This window comes from Hypanus sabinus, chromosome 26, assembly GCF_030144855.1.
Source record: "Hypanus sabinus isolate sHypSab1 chromosome 26, sHypSab1.hap1, whole genome shotgun sequence".
Lineage (NCBI taxonomy): Eukaryota > Metazoa > Chordata > Chondrichthyes > Myliobatiformes > Dasyatidae > Hypanus > Hypanus sabinus.
The window spans coordinates 43,706,828-43,726,674 of NC_082731.1; the positions used below are offsets into that span (position 1 = coordinate 43,706,828).

At 49.2% G+C, this 19,847-nt stretch overlaps 1 protein-coding gene across 1 annotated transcript in view; it reads left to right on the plus strand.

Annotated features, from left to right (window-relative positions):
- The window catches only part of LOC132381500 (neutral amino acid transporter B(0)-like), a 41,446-nt gene extending 21,848 nt beyond the window's left edge, over nt 1-19,598 (plus strand). The window contains exons 3-7 of the mRNA XM_059950947.1: nt 7,164-7,417; nt 9,151-9,384; nt 11,227-11,421; nt 13,406-13,540; nt 16,010-19,598. Of these exons, the coding sequence (XP_059806930.1) occupies nt 7,164-7,417; nt 9,151-9,384; nt 11,227-11,421; nt 13,406-13,540; nt 16,010-16,244 (1,053 nt within the window). The 3' untranslated portion in view covers nt 16,245-19,598. The remainder of the gene's footprint in view (nt 1-7,163; nt 7,418-9,150; nt 9,385-11,226; nt 11,422-13,405; nt 13,541-16,009) is intronic.
- Nucleotides 19,599-19,847: the final 249 nt, after the last annotated feature.

Sequence of the window (19,847 nt, forward strand, 5' to 3'; positions counted from 1 at the left end):
GTCATCTCCCTACAGGAAAGATGTGAATAACATTGAAAGAGTTGAGAGAAAATTTACAAGAATGTTGCCGAGATTTGAGGACCTGAGTTATACGTGAAGATTAAATAGGTTAGGACTTTATTCCTTGGAACGCAGGAGATTGAGCGGAAGTTTGATAGAGGGATACGAAATTATCAGGGCTATAGGTGGGGTAAATGCAAGCAGGCTTTTTCCACTGTGGTTAGATGGGACTACTAGGTTGAAAGATGAAAAGGTTTAAGGGGAACGTGAGGGGAAACATTTTCACTCAGAGGATCATGCGAGTGTGGAACGAGCTGCCAGCACAAGTGGTGCAAGCGAGCTCGATTTCAGCGTTTATGAGAAGTTTGGATAGGTACATGGATGGGAGAGGTATGGAGGGCTGTGGTCCCGGTGCAGGTCGATGGGAGTAGGCAGTTTAAATGTTTCTGCACATACTAGATGGGCCAAATGGCCTGTTTCTGCGCTGTATTTTTCTGTGAGTAAAGGTAGTATTACCTCTCCAAAATGTGGCACTTCCTTAGGCCTGCAGTCAAGTTTTAATCTAAGTTATTGTCGTACAGATAATGACTAACAGGAAATACCCGATAGTCTTTCCGCCTACTGCAAGCACAATTGATTATAGAGTCATAGAGTAGTGGAAATTATGTGTGGAGTCCCTGCAGCAGAGACAACAGGCCTTTAGGCCTAAGTTGGGCTTTTACACAAGTGTTTCTGCTCCGTGAGCAGATCAAAGGCTGGGGACCTCACAGCAAGTAACTCCTCATCTGACTGAAGGCAGAAGTCAGAGCCATGGTGGAATAATCCCCACTTCCCTGGGTGACTGCAACCTGGATACCAGGAGAAGAGCAGCCTAGTTTACTGACACACCATGCTCCATCTATCATTGACACGTTGTGACTTGGAAATATATTGTCATTTCCCCATTGAGTCAGAGAGCCATACAGCATGGAAGCTAACCCTTTGGCCCGTCTAGTGCATGCTGGCCAAGATGGCCATCAAAGCTAGTCCAGCTTCCCTTCATTTGGCTCGTATCCCTTGTGACTGTGAGACTGAAGTCACCAGAGAGATGCAGCTTGTAGATAGAAAAGTCTCTCTCTCTCTCTCTCTCTCTCTCTACCCCCCCTCTCTCTCCCCCCCTCTCTCTCTCTCTCTCCCCCCCCTCTCTCCCCCCCCTCTCTCCCCCCCCTCTCTCCCCCCCCTCTCTCCCCCCCTCTCTCCCCCCCCTCTCTCCCCCCCCCTCTCCCCCCCCCTCTCTCCCCCCCCTCTCTCCCCCCCTCTCCCCCCCTTCTCTCCCCCCCTTCTCCCCCCCTCTCCCCCCCTCTCTCCCCCCCCTCTCTCCCCCCCCTCTCCCCCCCCTCTCTCCCCCCCACACTCCCCCCCCTCTCTCCCCCCCCTCTCTCCCCCCCCTCTCTCCCCCCCCCCTCTCTCCCCCCCCTCTCTCCCCCCCCTCTCTCCCCCCCTCACTCCCCCCCTCTCCCCCCCCTCTCTCCCCCCCTCTCTCCCCCCCTCTCCCCCCCTCTCCCCCCCTCTCCCCCCCCTCTCCCCCCCCTCTCTCCCCCCCCCTCTCTCCCCCCCCTCTCTCCCCCCCCTCTCTCCCCCCCCTCTCTCCCCCCCTCTCTCCCCCCCTCTCTCCCCCCCTCTCTCCCCCCCTCTCTCCCCCCCTCTCTCCCCCCCTCTCTCCCCCCCTCTCTCCCCCCCTCTCTCCCCCCCTCTCTCCCCCCCTCTCTCCCCCCCTCTCTCCCCCCTCTCTCTCCCCCCCTCTCTCTCCCCCCCTCTCTCTCCCCCCCTCTCTCTCCCCCCCTCTCTCTCCCCCCCTCTCTCTCCCCCCTCTCTCTCCCCCCCTCTCTCTCCCCCCCTCTCTCTCCCCCCCCTCTCTCCCCCCCTCTCTCCCCCCCTCTCTCCCCCCCTCTCTCCCCCCCTCTCTCCCCCCCCTCTCTCCCCCCCCTCTCTCCCCCCCCCTCTCTCCCCCCCCTCTCTCCCCCCCTTCTCTCCCCCCCTTCTCTCCCCCCCTTCTCTCTCCCCCCCCTCTCTCCCCCCCCTCTCTCCCCCCCCTCTCTCCCCCCCCCTCTCTCCCCCCCCTCTCTCCCCCCCCTCTCTCCCCCCCCTCTCTCCCCCCCCTCTCTCCCCCCCTCTCTCCCCCCCTCTCTCCCCCCCTCTCTCCCCCCTCTCTCCCCCCTCTCTCCCCCCTCTCTCCCCCCCTCTCCCCCCCCTCTCCCCCCCCCTCTCCCCCCCCCTCTCTCCCCCCCCTCTCTCCCCCCCCTCTCTCCCCCCCCTCTCTCCCCCCCCTCTCTCCCCCCCCTCTCTCCCCCCCCTCTCTCCCCCCCCTCTCTCCCCCCCCTCTCTCCCCCCCTCTCTCCCCCCCTCTCTCCCCCCCCTCTCTCCCCCCCCTCTCTCCCCCCCTCTCTCCCCCCCTCTCTCCCCCCCTCTCTCCCCCCCCTCTCTCCCCCCTCTCTCTCCCCCCCTCTCTCTCCCCCCCTCTCTCTCCCCCCCTCTCTCTCCCCCCCTCTCTCTCCCCCCCTCTCTCTCCCCCCCTCTCTCTCCCCCCCTCTCTCTCCCCCCCTCTCTCTCCCCCCCCTCACACCACACACACACGTTTCTCAAGAGAAAGGCTCCCCAATCTGACATTTCAGCACATTTTTATATGATAAAGAGCAAAGGTAACAGGACAATTTCATAATGTTTATACTCAGTTAATTGTAATATTCCTAATTTCTGTGGACTCTTGTATTCATGCAGTGGCTGTTTATTGCATTCATGCATATGCAGATCTCTCAGTCAATTGGTGTTTCCTGGTCTGCAATTTACTCTAGAATGAAGACCATTGTTCCGAGCTATATACCCAAACTCCAGAATACACCCTACCGTCCCTCAATACCTTTCCTATTCCTGTACCCATCCAATCGTCTTCTAAACATTGTTGTCGTACCTGCCTCTGGCAGCTTGTTCCATGTATGTTTACCATCCTCTGCGTAAGGAAGATTTAAATCATTCCCCTCTCACCTCAAGCCAGGGATTCCCAACCTTTTTGTTATGCCTTGGACCCCTACCACTACGTGAGCCATCTGCGTGGACTCCAGGTTGGAACTTCTGGCAGCGGAGGATTGAGATCAGAGTTTTCCTTTTCCTAGATGAACTGCCGACCACGGCTGATGAGCACCAATAACACCCCATTAGTTGGCTGTTAAAGGATTTGCATGGGTGTTCAGAGAGGCTGGGCAGACTGGGGAGAAGAAGATTGAGAGATGATTTTATAGAGGTGTTTAAGATCATGAGGGGCGTAGACAAGGTGAATGAAACAACTTCCCAGGGGGTATCAGAACTCCAGGGCATAAGTTTGATATGTGAGGGTAAAGATTTACTAGGAACTTTAGAGGCAACTTTACTTTTATACAAATGGTGGTGTGTATGTGGAATGAATTACCAGAGGAAGAGGTTAGAGATACAAATTTACATTTATTATTGAAGTATGTACACGGTACACAACCCTGAGATTCATCTTCCCCACAGACAGTCATGAAACAGGGTACTAGGGCAAGAACAGGGTACTGATTGTGTATGATCAGCCATGATCACAGTGAATGGCGGTGCTGGCTAGAAGGGCCGAATGGCTCCTGCACCTACTGTCTATTGTCTATTGAAGCAAAGAAACACCATGGAACCCATTCAGAGAAAACATTAAACACCCAATGTGCAAAACAAAAAGAGCAATGAGTGAATAAAGTGCAGAATATTAAATATCTCTCTTTGTGCTCGCCACTGCCTTTTACAGTTTAAGATTGTTCATAGAGCCCATATGTCTAAATCTAAACTATCTCGATTCTACCCTAGCGTTAGTCCGCTCTGTGATAAATGCAAGAGGGGCGTGGCCTCTCTCATCCATATGTACTGGTTCTGTCCGAGCTTGGAGAAATTCTGGAAAGATGTCTTCACTACATTATCGTGTATTCTGAATCAGCACCTAGAACCAAACCCCTTAATTGCTCTGTTCGGTTTTTGGGGCGAGACAGATTTATGTCTGGGTCCCACCGAATGCCGAATATTATCTTTTGCCTCTCTTCTGGCTAGACGCTTGATCCTCCTCAGATGGAGAGATGTTGCCCCGCCCACTCATGCTCAATGGCTTAACGACATCATGGCCTGTTTGGACCTCGAAAAAATTCATTATTCAGTTCTCAATTCGGATCTAAAGTTCCATAAGGTCTGGGGACCTTTTATCGAGTACTTTCATAACCTTCCTCTTGACTAGGGATTTTTTTTCTCTTTCAGCTCCTTTTTTTTCTGGTAGAAGGCATTATTATCCTCTGTTGCTGAGTGTATTCACAGTCTGGGAGTTTGGCTGTCCTGACTTATACTCTCTATATTGTGTTGTGGTTGGTCTGGAGTTGCTGTTTTTTCTTGTGTTGTGGGGCTTGGGGAGGACACTAAGCTTACTTGTCTTTAATTTAGGTGCTTTTTTTTGCTAAATTTTCTTCCTTTGTAGCATATTGTTATTGTATGCTTAATTTTGCACTGTTTTAATGTTCCTCATTGGGATTTGGGGTTTTTAATTTGTAAAATGTTTTGAAGAACTAATAAAAAAAATTTAAAAAAAGAATATTAAATATCAAACCACAGAGTCCTCAGAACACTGTGTCGTTCGTCGACTGCCATCTGCAGAGACAGTCCGCACAAAATAGCGACAGAAAAGGAGAGACGTGAACGGCAGAGTTCAAATCCACCAGCCACGTCGATCGAACCTTGCCCGAGCCTCCTGCATCTTCCTCCAGCAGCAGAGAGGGAGAGCAAGACCAGCTGAACACCTTCCACTCTTGCCCTCATGGATTTCAATCTCGCTTGATGCTTTAATCGGCGACTTGGTCGGGAATTGGAGTCGGTCGTGGGTTTGCGCGCCGCCGTTAGGCTGTGCACCCCCCACTCTCAACCTCGATCCTGATCACGCCGAATTCCCTTGGAGCTCAGTCGGCCCCAGAACACGTGATAGTAATGTAAATCACAGGCTCCGACTGCACACAAATTAGCAGTAGATGTATATTTAAAAGAAGGAGAAGTTGTTTCAGGAACTATCTGCAGGACTTCACCGTTGGTCACGTAGGTCACTGGCATCATCTTGCCTATCATAAGGCAGTCACAGTAACAGCATCCGTAAAAAGTTGGACGAATACCTGGGTTGGAAATGTTTAGAAGGTTATGGCAAACCTTAATAAATGGAACTAGCTTGAGTGGGGTTATCATTGACCAGTTGGGCTGAAGGGCCTGTTCCTGTGCTGTATAAGTACCATTCTAAGATAGCAGCCTTTCCTTTGACATAATAACTATCTTGGGAATAAGTTGCTTCCTCCTCTGGTTTTGTCCTTGTACAACTCACACTGAAACAAGCTTTCTTTTTGAACACACGATTGTTTTTTCAAAACCTGGATCAGCTGGTTCTGATACTTCACTTCCCTGCAGAGTCCCCAGCATTTTAACCGAATATAATTTCGGCTTGTTTTCGCTGAAGGATATGGGCAAGTCAGTGGACGCAGGGAGCCGTTGCTACTGGCTGCCCGTTGCGCCATAGGCGTTTAGGGTGGCGATGAAGTTCCGCCATCTCTCTCTGTCCTTGGCCATCTTCTCTATTGTATTGTGCCCCCCGGGTGTGGTTCAGGACCCTCGTTTCTGCCTCTGTGGCACAGCGCCACGTTGCCTTTTGTCTCCCGCGTTTCCTCCGTCCTTCAAGGGTCTGACGAAGTGCTGTCTTGACGATGGAGTTGGCCTCACTACGTGTCCGATCCATCTCTTTGGGAAGAGAATAGAAACCAAGATTTGCTGCTTTCTAGGTGGGGGGCTTGAGTTGTACTTTGGGGATCCGACCGGCTAAAATGGCTGCAAAAAATACCTGAAACTTCCCTCCTCAAGAAACTCCCACCCCCCAGCTGTGGGAATCTCAGAGGGGCCCACAGACCCTGCTACAACTGAGGTGGAAGATCATTGGAGGGGCAAGTGTATGGGTAGTCTACCGATAAACCTTGCTGCCTCACCCATCTCCAAATCCACTGCTTGGAATGGAAGCACATAATCGTGGCATCCCAAGAAACACCCAAGGAAGGAAAACATCCCGAGAAGGAAAAATCTTGTAAAAGTAAAAATTCCCCTGCAATTTCTCTTAGAAAATTCGGCTTGTCATCTACAACATTGACAAACTTCGATAGGTGCACAGTGGAAAGTGTCCTGACTGGCTGCAGAAACACCAATGCCTAGGAATGGAAAAGCCTGAAAAATGTAGTGGCTATCACAGGAAAATCCTTTTCCACCATTGAGCATATCTACATGGAGTGCTGCCACGGGAAAGCAGTATCCATCACCAGGGACCCCCACCACCCAGGACATACTCTCCTCCCTGCTGCCATCAGAAAGAAGGTACAGGAGTCTCAGGTCCCACAGTTATTACCCCTCAACACATCAGGCTCCTGAACCAGTGTGGATAACTTCACTCACCCCAACACTGAACTGATTCAACACATCAGGCTCCTGAACCAGTGTGGATAACTTCACTCACCCCAACACTGAACTGATTCAACACATCAGGCTCCTGAACCAGTGTGGATAACTTCACTCACCCCAACACTGAACTGATTCCACACATCAGGCTCCTGAACCAGTGTGGATAACTTCACTCACCCCAACACTGAACTGATTCAACACATCAGGCTCCTGAACCAGTGTGGATAACTTCACTCACCCCAACACAACTGATTCAACACATCAGGCTCCTGAACCAGTGTGGATAACTTCCCTCACCCCAACACTGAACTGATTCCACAACCTATGGAGTTGCTTTCAAGGAGTCTACAACTCATGTCCTCGGTATTACTTATTTATTTTTGTGTATTTGCACACCGATGATCAGTGTTTTTTTCTCACTAATCCCATTATATCTCTGAATGCCTGCAAGAAAATGAATCCCAGGGTAGTATATGATGACATATACGTACTTTGACAATAATCTTATTTTGAACTTTGAACTAGAACAGTGTGAGAGCTTTCTTTGGGAATATGTCTCTTATCAATTTTGTGAAACCGGTTACCTGGTTATTAACAGTTTGCAGTTAACGGGAGCTTGCTGTATGTAAATGTTATGTTTCCTACTGTGACCACTCTGCGAGAGCGCTTTGGGAATTCCTGAGGACGTGAATCATACTAATGAGATGCACTATTTCTCCCTTCCTTCCACTGTCGCGGCTTCGCCCCAGATTCCCGTTCCCAGCATGGTAGATGGAATGAACATCCTGGGGCTGGTGGTCTTCGCCATCGTCTTTGGAATCGCCCTGCGCAAGCTCGGGCCGGAGGGAGAGAACCTGATCCAGTTCTTCAACTCCTTCAACGAGGCCACCATGATCCTAGTCTCGTGGATCATGTGGTAAGTGGCTAGTTTGATTTCCCCCCCACGTGTTTCGGTGTCACCGTGCAGATAGCACCTCCGTGTGATCTACAGAACCGTATTTGGCATCTTGACCCTCCTTCATCAAAATTGAATTGTATTGAATGATCTTTATTGTCATTATACATAGGTACAGTGAAACTCTGTTTAGTTTCCTCTCAGCCAATTAAACAAAATGGCAGATAAAAACAAGACAGTAATAGAAAAACAGTATTAAATAGATAAGCAGCAGAAAATAAGTTGCAGCAGCACCAGAATGTCACAGTAATGCACAAAGTGCGGTTAGTGCAAGTATTTGAGTCCTTGTGTGTGCTCACAGTTTCAGTCATTGTTCTGTGGGAGTGGTGCGATGGAGGTCACAGCTCTGGGGGAGAAGCTGTTCCTCAGTCTATTTGTTCTGGCTTTTAGTGTCCTGAACCTTTTGCTGGACGGCAGCGGGTCAAACAGGGAGTGGCCGGGGTGTGTGGTGCCTCTGGTTTTGCTGGTTGCTTTCCTCCTGAGTCTGCTGGAGTAGATGGTGTCCAGTCCTGGGAGCTCCATCCTGACAATTCGCTGGGCCGCCTTCACCACACGATGCGGATCTCGTCGCTCAGCGGCATCATTTGACCATCAGTTCATCCAGTCTTGTGAAAATAAAAATTCCCTTGCAATTTCGGCATGTCATCTCCCACCTTGACGAAGGTCTATGGATGCACAGTGGAGGCTGTCCTGACTGGTTGCACCATGACCTGGTATGAAAGTACCACAGGTGGAAAAGCCTGAAGAGGTATAGCGGACGCAGTCCAGCCCATTGAAGGAAAAGCCCTCCCCATCACTTGAGCACGTGTACAGGGAGAGCTGCTGTAAGAAAGCAGCATCCATCATCAAGGACCCCCACCACCCTGGCCATGCTCATTCTCGCAGCTGCCATTGGGAAGGGGGTACAGGAGCCCTAGGTCCATTACCACCAGACTGCCCACTTGGCATCTTGATCCTAAATCCCTCATTTCTTTGAAATCGCTGCCTATCAGACGTTTGAGCAGAATTCTGCCATTTGGCCCATCAGGTCTACTCTGGCCTCCATCACACCACTCCCACAGAACAATGACTGAAACTGTGAGCACACACAAGGACTTAAATACTTGCACTAACGGCACTTTGTGCATTACTGTGATATTCTGGTGCTGCTGCAACTTATTTTCTGCTACTTATCTATTTAATACTGTTTTTCTATTCCTGTCTTGTTTTTATCTGCCATTTTGTTTAACGAGATGGTTGGTTTACCATCTCTCTCGAACCTTTGATACCCCGACTAATCAAGTACCTGTCGACCTCCGTTTTAAATATGCCCAGTGGCTTGGCCTCCACAGGCATCCGTGCCAATAAATTCCACAGATTCTCCGCTCTCTGGCTGAGGGAGTTCCTCCTCATCTCTGTTCTGAAGGGACGTTCTACTCTGAGGCTGGGCCCTCTGATCCTAGACTATCGGGACCATCTGCATCATGTCCAGTCAAGCTTGGCTCTTCAATGTTTAATAGGTTTCAATGAGATTCTCCCCCCCCACCTCCAAAAAAAAAATTCTTTAAATTCCAGAGAGTACAGGCTCAGACAGATCAAGCGCTCCGAAGTATGGATATGGTGTGCATAAATACCGGCTGGCTTGCAAACTTTGTCTTTTCTCTGAAGCTCGGCACACGTTTCAGTATCAGTAATGCAACCCTCTCTTCGTTCAGGTACGCTCCTTTCGGTATCATGTTCCTGGTTGCAGGCAAGATTGCGGAGATGGAGAACGTCTTGTTGCTCTTCACCAGCCTTGGGAAGTACATCTGCAGCTGCATCGTGGGGCACATGATTCACGGGTTAATCACGCTTCCCTTGATCTATTTCATCTTCACCCGTAAGAATCCCTATTCGTTCCTCTGGGGCATCTTCACTGCCCTGGCCACTGCCTTTGGAACTGCGTCCAGGTAAGTCAGAGAGGCAGGCTGAGCTAGCATGCCCTGTTTTTGTTCACTGTCTGGGAGGCTAGAGCATTTGTACCGGCTTTTGGAAGCGTAGTTAACCTCTGCGGTGGGAAAGCAGGGCCTTTTGTGCACAGGAAGCTCCCACCAGCAGCGAAGGATGTGGAACGTAGAACATTGCAGTAGTGTAGCGGTTGATGCAACGCATCACAGTACCGGCGATACGGGTTCAATTCCTGCTGCCGGCTGTAAGGAGTTTGTACGTTCTATCCGTGACCGTGTGGGGTTTCCTCCGGGTGCTCCGGTTTCCTCCCACAGTCCGAAGGCGTACCGGTTGTTAAAATTGGTTATTGTAAATTGTCCCGTGGTTAGGCTGGGATTAAATCGGAAGGGATGGGGGTGGGGGGGGGGGGCGGCACAGCTCAAAGGTCACCTTCCACGCCGCACGTCATAAAAATAAAGTGATATCTTCAACTAAGATTTGGTTTGCCTTATCAGAGGCGTGCCCACTCAGAGAGTGCCGGGCACCAGGGATGGGTTACCGCAGTAGGCATGGAAACAGGCAATTTGGGGTTTTTTAGATAAACGTGAATATGAAGCTAATAGAGGGATATGGACGAGAGGAAGAGGATATTTAGTAAAAAAAAAGAGTCATCCAGGTTGGTACAACATTCTAAAGGATCTTATTGAGAGACATTGGAAAAGCTGTGACTTTGGAGATAAGAGACAGAGGGGGTGACCTTAAAGAGGTGAAACAAGCATGAGGAACAGAGATATGGTGAAAAAGTCTTTTTTTTTCTGGGGAAAGGGGATTCAAATGGTGTAGGGTACAGGTTTAAGGTGAGAGGGGAGTGATTTAATAAGAACCTGAGGGGGAAGACTTTCACCCAGAGAGGGGTCAGTATACGGCAGAGAACGTGGGATAACCTCTTCCCTTGGAAGAGTGTGTTGAGTGATGAAAGGCCTGGATAGAGTGGATATGGAGAGGGTGTTTCCGACCGTGGGAGAGGCTCGGCCCAGAGGGCACAGATAGAGTGGATATGGAGAGGATGTTTCCGACCGTGGGAGAGGCTCGGCCCAGAGGGCACAGATAGAGTGGATATGGAGAGGATGTTTCCGACCGTGGGAGAGGCTCGGCCCAGAGGGCACAGCCTCAGAATGGAAGGGCATCTTTAGAGCAGAGATGAGGAGGAATTTCTTCAACCAGAGGGTAGAGACCCTTCAGAACTCATTGCCACAGATGGATGCAGAGGCATGTAGATTTCAAAAGGAGGGGGATAGGCTCTTGATTAGTCAAAGGTTATGGGCAGAAGGCAGGGGAAAGCGATTTAGAGGGATGATGGAATGGCCGAGCAGACTTAATGGGTCAAACAGCCTAGTCTTGCTCCTGTGTCTTATGGTCCAAAGACAGGAGAATGGGTCAGGGATAGTAAATCACCCATGTAATGGGCCAAATGGCCTAATGCTCCTCCTGTACCTTGTGATCATTGAGGTGAGGTGGCCTTTCGGGTACGGTAATGTTCTATCAATGGAATTTGTCAGAATCAGAATTAAGTCACGATCAGAATGAGGTTTACTATCACTGACGTTCACTGTGAACTTTGGCAATAGGACAGGGCTTGCATAACAAATGACGATAAGTCACAATACAGAAGATGTGTAAGTAAGCAGAGCAGACGAGGAATAGTGAGGTTGGGTGCGTGGGTTTGTTGACCGGTCTGAAATCGGATGGGCAGAGGGCGTATTTCATGAAATATGAAGTTCTTCAAGCTCCTCGTTGATGTTAGCAGTGAGAGCTTTTGACGCTTTCCTCTCACTAACAACATCCTTTCCCCCTTTCGTCCCCAGTTCCGCCACACTGCCCCTCATGATGAAGTGCGTGGAAGAAAACAACGGCGTGAGCAAGCAAATCAGCCGGTTTATTCTGCCGATCGGCGCGACCGTGAACATGGATGGTGCAGCCCTCTTCCAGTGCGTCGCCACGGTCTTCATAGCCCAGCTCAACAACATCACCCTGAACTTTGTACAGATCATCACCATACTGTGAGCGGCGTTCACTTGCTACAGCGCGCCGGGGAATGGGTTCTCGGGTGGCGAGGCGCCGCAGCCTGCCGTCTCTAACATCAGGGTCGGTCCCTGCCGCGGTCCACAGGGAGTCTGCACGCTCGTGCCACGGTCCAAAGATCATACGACACGAGCAGAATTAGTCTGTTCAGCACATCAGGTCTGCTCCGCCATTCAGTCATGACTGTTTTATTAATTTTGTCAGCCTCATTCTCCTGCCTTCTGCCCGCAACCTTGACTAATCAGGAACCTGCCACCTCTGCTTTAAGTAAACCCAACGATTTGGCCTCCACAGCCGCCTCAATTCACCACCCTCTGGCTGGAGAAATTCCAGTTCATCTCCGTACTAAAGGGGCAACCCTCTATTCTGAGGCTGTGTCCTCTGGTCCTGGACTTCCCCACTATAGGAAACATCCTCTCCACATCCACTCTATCTGTGTCTTCTGGTCCTAGACTCCCCCACTATAGGAAACATCCTCTCTACATCCACTCTATCTGTGTCCTCTGGTCCTAGACTCCCCCACTATAGGAAACATCCTCTCCACATCCACTCTATCTGTGTCCTCTGGTCCTAGACTCCCCCACTATAGGAAACATCCTCTCCACATCCACTCTATCTGTGTCCTCTGGTCCTAGACTCCCCCACTATAGGAAACATCCTCTCCACATCCACTCTCTCCATGTCCTCTGGTCCCAGACTCCCCCACCATAGGAAACATCCTCTCCACATCCACTCTATCTGTGGTCCTAGACTCCCCCACTATAGGAAACATCCTCTCCACATCCACTCTATCTGTGTCCTCTGGTCCTAGACTCCCCCACTATAGGAAACATCCTCTCCACATCCACTCTATCTGTGTCCTCTGGTCCTAGACTCCCCCACCACTGGAAACACCCTCTCCACATCCACTCTATCTGTGTCCTCTGGTCCTAGACTCCCCCACTACAGGAAACATCCTCTCCACATCCACTCTATCTGTGTCCTCTGGTCCTAGACTCTCCGACTATAGGAAACATCCTCTCCACATCCACTCTATCTGTGTCCTCTGGTCCCAGACTCCTCCACTATAGGAAACATCCTCTCCACATCCACTCTATCTATGTCCTCTGGTCCTAGACTCTCCGACTATAGGAAACATCCTCTCCACATCCACTCTATCTGTGCCCTTTGGTCCTAGACTCCCCCACTATAGGAAACGTCCTCTCCATGTCCGTTCTCTGATCTTTTCAACATTGCATAGGTTTTAATGAGATCCCACTTCAGAATTTTAAGTTCCAGTGAGTATAGGCCCAGGGCAATCAAACACCTTACCTAAGGTCACCCTTGGGCAAGGGGTAGCACCTGCTTAACCCCCAATCAGGGTCATGTGAAACCATGGGAGCAGGTGGTGGATGGTCGTATGAGCAGCCGGTGCAGATCACAAGTCCTGGTTATGTGACCACTGATGCCAGGCAGACAATCTCTGAAGAGTATTGATAATGGCTGGGGTCACCCGTCTTGTAAAGACACTGCCCAGAAGAAGGCAATGGCAAACCACTTCTGTAGAAAAATTTGCCAAGGAAAATCATGGTCAAAAAGGCCGTGATCACCCAGGTCATACAACAGGGCACAAATTGATGCTGGTGAGTGTACCTGTGGAATACTCTGCCCAGGGAAGTAGTAGCTGATACCTCGTTAGATATATTTAAGGCACAGTTTGTTGGATTTTTGCCTAGTAAGGGAATAGAAAGGTGAGTGGAGCTGAGTGGAACCACGATCTTATTGAATGGTGTAGCAGATTTGAAGGGCCAAACGGCCGACTCCTCCTAATTCTTGCGCCCGCGTTTCTTTCATTTCGAGGCAGCGCTGTATGTTCGGTCATTCCCGGCGCTTGAGCGGGAACGCGTAGTGAGGCCTGGGGCTGACCACCTGGGTCCTGTCCCTTCGCATTCTAACGCAGGCGGTGATTGGTTCCTTCAACAGAGTGACTGCCACCGCTTCAAGCGTGGGGGCTGCCGGTATTCCGGCGGGAGGTGTCCTGACGCTCGCCATCATCTTGGAGGCGGTGGGCTTGCCCACGAGTGAGATCTCGTTGATCCTTGCTGTCGACTGGATAGTGTAAGTTGCTTGTCCTTCTCGTGTCTCCGACTTCGTCAAAGACCGATTGCACGGGCATTTAAATCCACCCCTCACATCGAATGCCCTGTCAGGTAATGGCATAGCCCACCCATCCATATTGTGGTAATGAGAACCTATGAAACAGGTGCAGGAGACCAATAAGAATCAGGCCATTTGGCCCATCAAGTCAGTTCTGCCATTCCATCATGGCTGACATATTTTCCCTCTCAACTACTTTTGCCTGCCTTCTCACCGTAACCTTTGACACCCTTAGTAATCAAGAATCTACATACCCAATGACTTGGTCTCCTTAGCCGTCGGTGGCAATAAATTCCACAGATTCACCACTCCCTGGCAAAAGAATTTACTCCTCATCTCTGTTCTAAAGGGACGACCTTGTGGCTGTGTCCTCTGGTCCCAGACACCCCCACTATAGGAAATATCCTCCCCTCTTCCCCCCCCCCCCCACGCTATCAAGGCCTTTCAATATTCACCAGGTTTCCATGAGACTCGCTCACCACCTCCCCCATCACACAACCCCTTGAACTCCAGCGAGTACAGGCCCAGACCTGTCAAACACGCCTGACACATTAACCCTTTGCTTCCCTGGATCTTCCTCGTGACCCCCCTCCAGTGCCGGGGGGGGGAGGAACGGGACTATCTGGTTGTGGACTACCTGTCTTTTACCCGTAGCCCTAATTCCCCTGCTATGCCATAATCTCATCTACTTGTGTCTTCGAATGTATTTAAAGCAGCTTCTTCTCATCTCTGTCCTGAATCTAAAGGTAGAACAAGCTAGTCCTTCCCCTTCTCCTGTTCTTCCCCCAACTCCAACCGCCCCCCCCCCCGATACATCTGCACCACCTTTTATCAGAACTACCCATTCAATTCCCCCTCTGTAGGTCCTGATTCAGTTAACTCCACCCTGTTCTTAACTGATCAGTGGGTTTAAAAAAAATTTGCTTATATCTCCCTTGCATATTTTGTCCAAATTTAGTATTGTATTTCCCTTCCCCTTCAAGTGCCTTCCTCAATTCTCTTTTGTCAGTTATTCAAACGGCTTCATTAATATTATCTTTGCCCTGAGAATAACCACAACTTCCCAAGCCTCGAGCTCAAATGCTTCATCTCTGAAGCCACTTTGGAGATTACTTTCTGCACCCTCTCTGGGACAGTCACTGAGAATTCAGTCAATCTGGGAACATCTGTAGGACAGTACAGCACAGGGAAAGACCCTTCAGCCCACAGCCAGCTAAAAGCAAATCAAAAACACCCAAACACTAATCCCTCCTACCTACACATTCCTCCATCTTCCTCACATCCATGTGCCCATCTAAATGTTTCTTAAAAGCCTCTGATTTATTCCAGCCAGCCACATCTCTCTCAGTTTAAAAAAAAACTTACCCCTCACATCCCCCTTGAACCTACCTCCTCTCACCTTCAATGCATGCCCTCTGGTATTAGACACTCCAACCCTGGGAAACAGATACTCCCTGTCCACTCTATCTGTGCCTCTCATAATCTAGTAAACCTCGATCAGATCTCCCCTCAGCCTCCATCGTTCCAGAGAAAACAACCCAAGTTTGTCCAGCCCCTTGTGGTAGCACGCGCCCTCTAAACCAGGCAGTGTCCTGGTAAACTTTTTTTACACCCTCTCCAAAGCCTCAACATCCTTCCTATAGTGAGGCAACCAGAACTGTGCAATATTCCAGATGTGGCCTAACCAGAGTTTTATAAAGTTGCAACACAACCTCTTGACTTTTTTACTCGACTAATAAGAGCAAGCATTCCGTAAGCCGCCTTAACCACCCTGTTGACCTGTGTAGCCACTTTCAGGGAGCTAAAAACATATCTCTGCTCAGCAGCACAGTTAAGGATCTTGCCCTTAACTGTTCCCCTTGCATTTGCCCTACCGAGGTGCAACGCCTCACAGTCATCTGGGTTAAACTCCATCTGCCATTTCCCTGCCCATATATACAAATTATTTCTATTGCCCTTGATTCTTTCCCATTCTTCGGCACTATCCTCGGCCCTACCAATCTAGGGCAGTCCAGGACAAGCCTGCCCTGAGTTTGGAGGAGCAGCTCCTCAGATTCTGATTAGCCCCCAATTTGTGTGTTGCAGTGGGAAGCTGAAGGAGGGTAAGAGGGACATAGGCCACACAAAAACAACCTTCTTCCCAACGTCCTGGTCATCCCATATCTGTCCGTAAGATTATCTGACCATTAAATAGAAGCTTGGAAGAGCTTTTGCATCCCCTGACTACCACGGTGCAGAAACCGGGGGCTGGGGGGAGCTTTCTGCCCCACCCTTTTCACCCCCTCTGCTCTTTTAATTCCTCCCCTCTGTGCAGGAGGGAGATGCGGAGGGCTGGGTGGGGAGCAGATGATGTTGTTGGGCACTTGTCTCGAGGAGCTCCGCCTGGGCGTTTCTGACCTGTTACCCTCTGTGGTCTCGTTATCAATGCAGAGATCGCACCTGCACGGTTCTCAACGTGGAAGGCGATGCGTTCGGGGCCGGCCTCCTGCAATCGTACGCCGACAAGGAGATGACCAAAGAGCCTCAGGGGGAGGAGCTCACGGAGGTGAAAACGGACGGAGTGGCTGCAGTGAAGTCCGATGAGGAGGGGTCGCCCCTCATCAAGAAAGATGTAAAAGTATCCATCGAAGGCCGCAAGGATTCTCTGGAGGAGTCAGTGATGTGAAGCTTGGATGTGTGAAAGAGAGTGTCTATCCCGGACAAATACTTGAGAACCTCGTGCTAAGGAAATGCAATGGATTCTCCCAACTACGCGTACGGACACTCCCACTAAAACTTAGACAGGAAGTGGGTGATAAAGGTCATGAGAGAACCCAGTGATATTATGCAATTTTATCTCCCTTTTCCTGCTCCTCCCTGTCCCTCGTCCACATCCCTCAGCCTGGACAGCAGGGGCTCCCAACCTCCACAGTCGCCACCGGGGATTCTGCCGTGGCATCAAACTTTGTGTGTGCACAAAGAAGACTTGAGGACAGTTTTAATCTCTGCAGACTCCAAAAAAAAAACCCAAAGTGGAATGTACTTAGTGAGTCTAGAAGGTCTGAAGTTTGTCAAAGCTGCGAGGGAGATCTCCCTCATATAGTACGTTACGTCTATACTGGTACTCACTGGTTGTGGGGCAGGGCAGCTGGCAGGAGCAGGCTTAATACTTGGAACAAGTCAATCCTGCCGGAAATACACAACGGGTCAGTCAGCATCTGTGGACGGGGAAACGGTGGAAATTCAGAAATGTTAACTCCCTTCTCTCCACAGATGCTGCCTGACCTGATTTTTTCTTTTAGCAACATTCTGATTTTTTTTTAAATTGGATTTCTAGATTCTGTGGAATGGTTTTTTTTTGGCTTTTCTAATACTTTCCTACTTTTTCTAATACTTAGAGTTGTCTATATCTTTGAAGTTTTAGCTCAGTCCAGCTCTTTATCACTGGCGTGAGAATTTGGGGAGGCGATTTATGTCTTTATCTCTTCGCTTTGAAGCGTCTCTCACTGAATTATTTAAGACAAATAGAAATTTATCAGCTCTGGATAGCAGAAAACAAGATGACCCTGCCAGAGTTTAATAGAGCTGCTGATCCCAGTTCAATCCTACCTCCTGGTGCTGTCTGTCTGTGTGGAGTTTGCAAGCTCTCCCTGCAACCACGTGGAAATTGTGCTCTTTAACTTCCAAGAGTATAACCAGACTGACTTTAAACAGATTTCTGGACAGAAGCTGCAGCCTTTCTATTGAGGAATAAAAGATTGCCAGATAAATAATGGATACTCAGATGGTCTGCCATCTGAAAAGGAAGGGTTTTGAAAGACACTAGGGACTGGTTAGGTTGAGTTCTTCTCCAATCTTGACAATTTACTTGCAAACGTCTTGTCATCCGTACAGGGAGACAACGCCAGCCTGCTGCTAATGCTTGGCCTGTATATATTTTTCAACCTACTGATTGGTCGTCATTACGGACACTGAATTGTGATGTAGGGAGGAAGTCTCGTTGCTGATTGGCTGTGTGGAGAGTCTACGTGTTTGTTTACAGAATTGTTCGCGGAATGCTTACACTTACAGGAATTCTTTGGCACGCTGCGTGTTTGCCTGCGCCATGACTGGTGTGTCCTCTCGATCTTCATGGGTAGAGATTAAGGAGAGTTGGGCACACCGCTCTTTACCGCCAGTTGAAATTCCCGAATGCTGGTCGACAGTTTTCCGGAAACAATTTCGTAAACAAGCACGGTCAACCTGGATCCTATTTTTGAGGCGATGTGGGCGAGCGCACCAATCTCCTCCCCACGTCGCAATGTCCATCAGTCACCTTGGCCAAGGGTGACCCGAGGTGAGCGAAAGGAAGAAGCTCCTTCGGTAGAGACTTATCTCCGGCCTGCTGACCGGGTTCGGGTAGTTTAGTGTTGTGTAGATTGTAGAACTACTAATGTGTTGCATTGGATTGTAATATATTATACCAAAATGATTTGTTATCGGTTTACACTCCCAAACCCAGGGTGAATTCCCAGCTGGTTTGTGGGGATTTTGTTTTACGTGACCGCCTACCCACTTCACCACCTCCTTTCGTCCTTACTGCCTTCTTTGAGTTTTGATTGGGTTTCTTCAGATCATGTTCTGCATTGATCTTTCAACACTTGATAACGCTGAAATCTACGACTGCACTACAGTACTGATGGGTACAGGGCTGTCACTGCACTATGTTGTCGTATAGCACTGGCAAGATCCTAGTCAGGGCAATGTAACACTAGGCACTAGGGCACTGGGTACAGACCTGCCACTGGACACCTGGGCGGGGTGTAGGTCGATTAATGTAAAACACTGGTCATAACACAGGTGGTTATGAGTCTTGTTGTATATGTCAGTACGCTATATGTCTGTCACTGTGACTGTAGTCACAAATAAAACGAGCAATAGTTTCAGTTGGACTCAGTGGCAGGAAAGTGATGAATGAGAAAGTTCTTGTAAAATGGTATTAAGATTATTTAAGTCTAGCTGAAAGAAAAGATTCTTTCATGGTTATTTATCAGCTGGTTCCATCGTACAGTATACAACCTGAACCTCTTGCTCTCTGCAGACATACACGAAAGAGAAGAAACCCCAAAGACATTTTTAGTTTAAGTTTGTGGAATTTCGGCACAGGGACCACCAAACGGGTACCCACAAACCCAGCTGACAACATTGCCTGTTGTCGACAGAGAACTGTATGTAATACAGTCCACTAAGCACAGGTTTAGAAGCCAGTCCGTCTGCCTCCTGGTCGCTGCCATTAAAGCCAGAACACTCTGGGGGGGGGGGGGGGTGGCGTCAGCGGGCGAGGCGAGACCCGCAGAGTAACGTCGGCCGTGACGTTCCAGATTGTCAACCGTGTCAGGGCTAGAAAGTGTTGTTCCATAGCTGAGCGTGCGGGGAAAGCAGCAGAAAGGGGGAAGTCAGTGACAGGACAGTGGAGGGAGTAACTGTGCGAAGTGACAATAACACCGGGGCAGGGGGAAAGGGGGCCAAGGCTAAACTAAGAAGTGAAGAGGTTCATTTTGAAATGATAAATCCATAATCAGCAATCATACGTTTAAAGATGTAACGGTCTTGTAGAATTTGATTGTGTTGAAGTCATTGTTGAGACGAGGTTGCAAAGTGATATTGCATTGTGATACAATGATATACAACATACATATATCCTCTAAGTATAGGATAAACCAGGAGTGCAAAGTCTAAAGTTAATGGCCACTCTTCGAGTGAATCCTGTATCCATGCTTCATGATTTATTTGTCTTTTAAATTTGTGAGGCCTTGAAAGTTTGGGAAGGAGTGTTCTGACTACTGCTGCTCTCGAGTGTCACTATAACCTGGTGAAGACGCTTGAGAATTAATGGTGACAGATACGTATGTGAATCTTGTGATACAGGTTACTCAGATGGTCCTCCGTTGAAGCTGGAACCCTTCTTTAAGGGAGCGGTATTTTCTTCACGGTTTCAGTACCTTAATGTCTTGTGTACTTTTTTTTATATAAAAAAATACAGTTCTAATTTAGATTTCTACCTGTATTTGTTGTTTGTATTTTGTAAACTTACACGCCATGGCAAATGTGTCGTATGATGATCTAAGCGATTGTCAGACAACCACGTTGTCTGTCTGTGCTTGGTTGAGTCCGGTGTGTGTGTGTGCCTGTGCCTCTGTTAAAATTAGTTAGGGTCTAATTATACCATTTGCAATTTATGTTTATTAATAAAACCTCATCATCAAAACATTTGATAATAAATACATCTGCACACTGAGATGAATAAAAT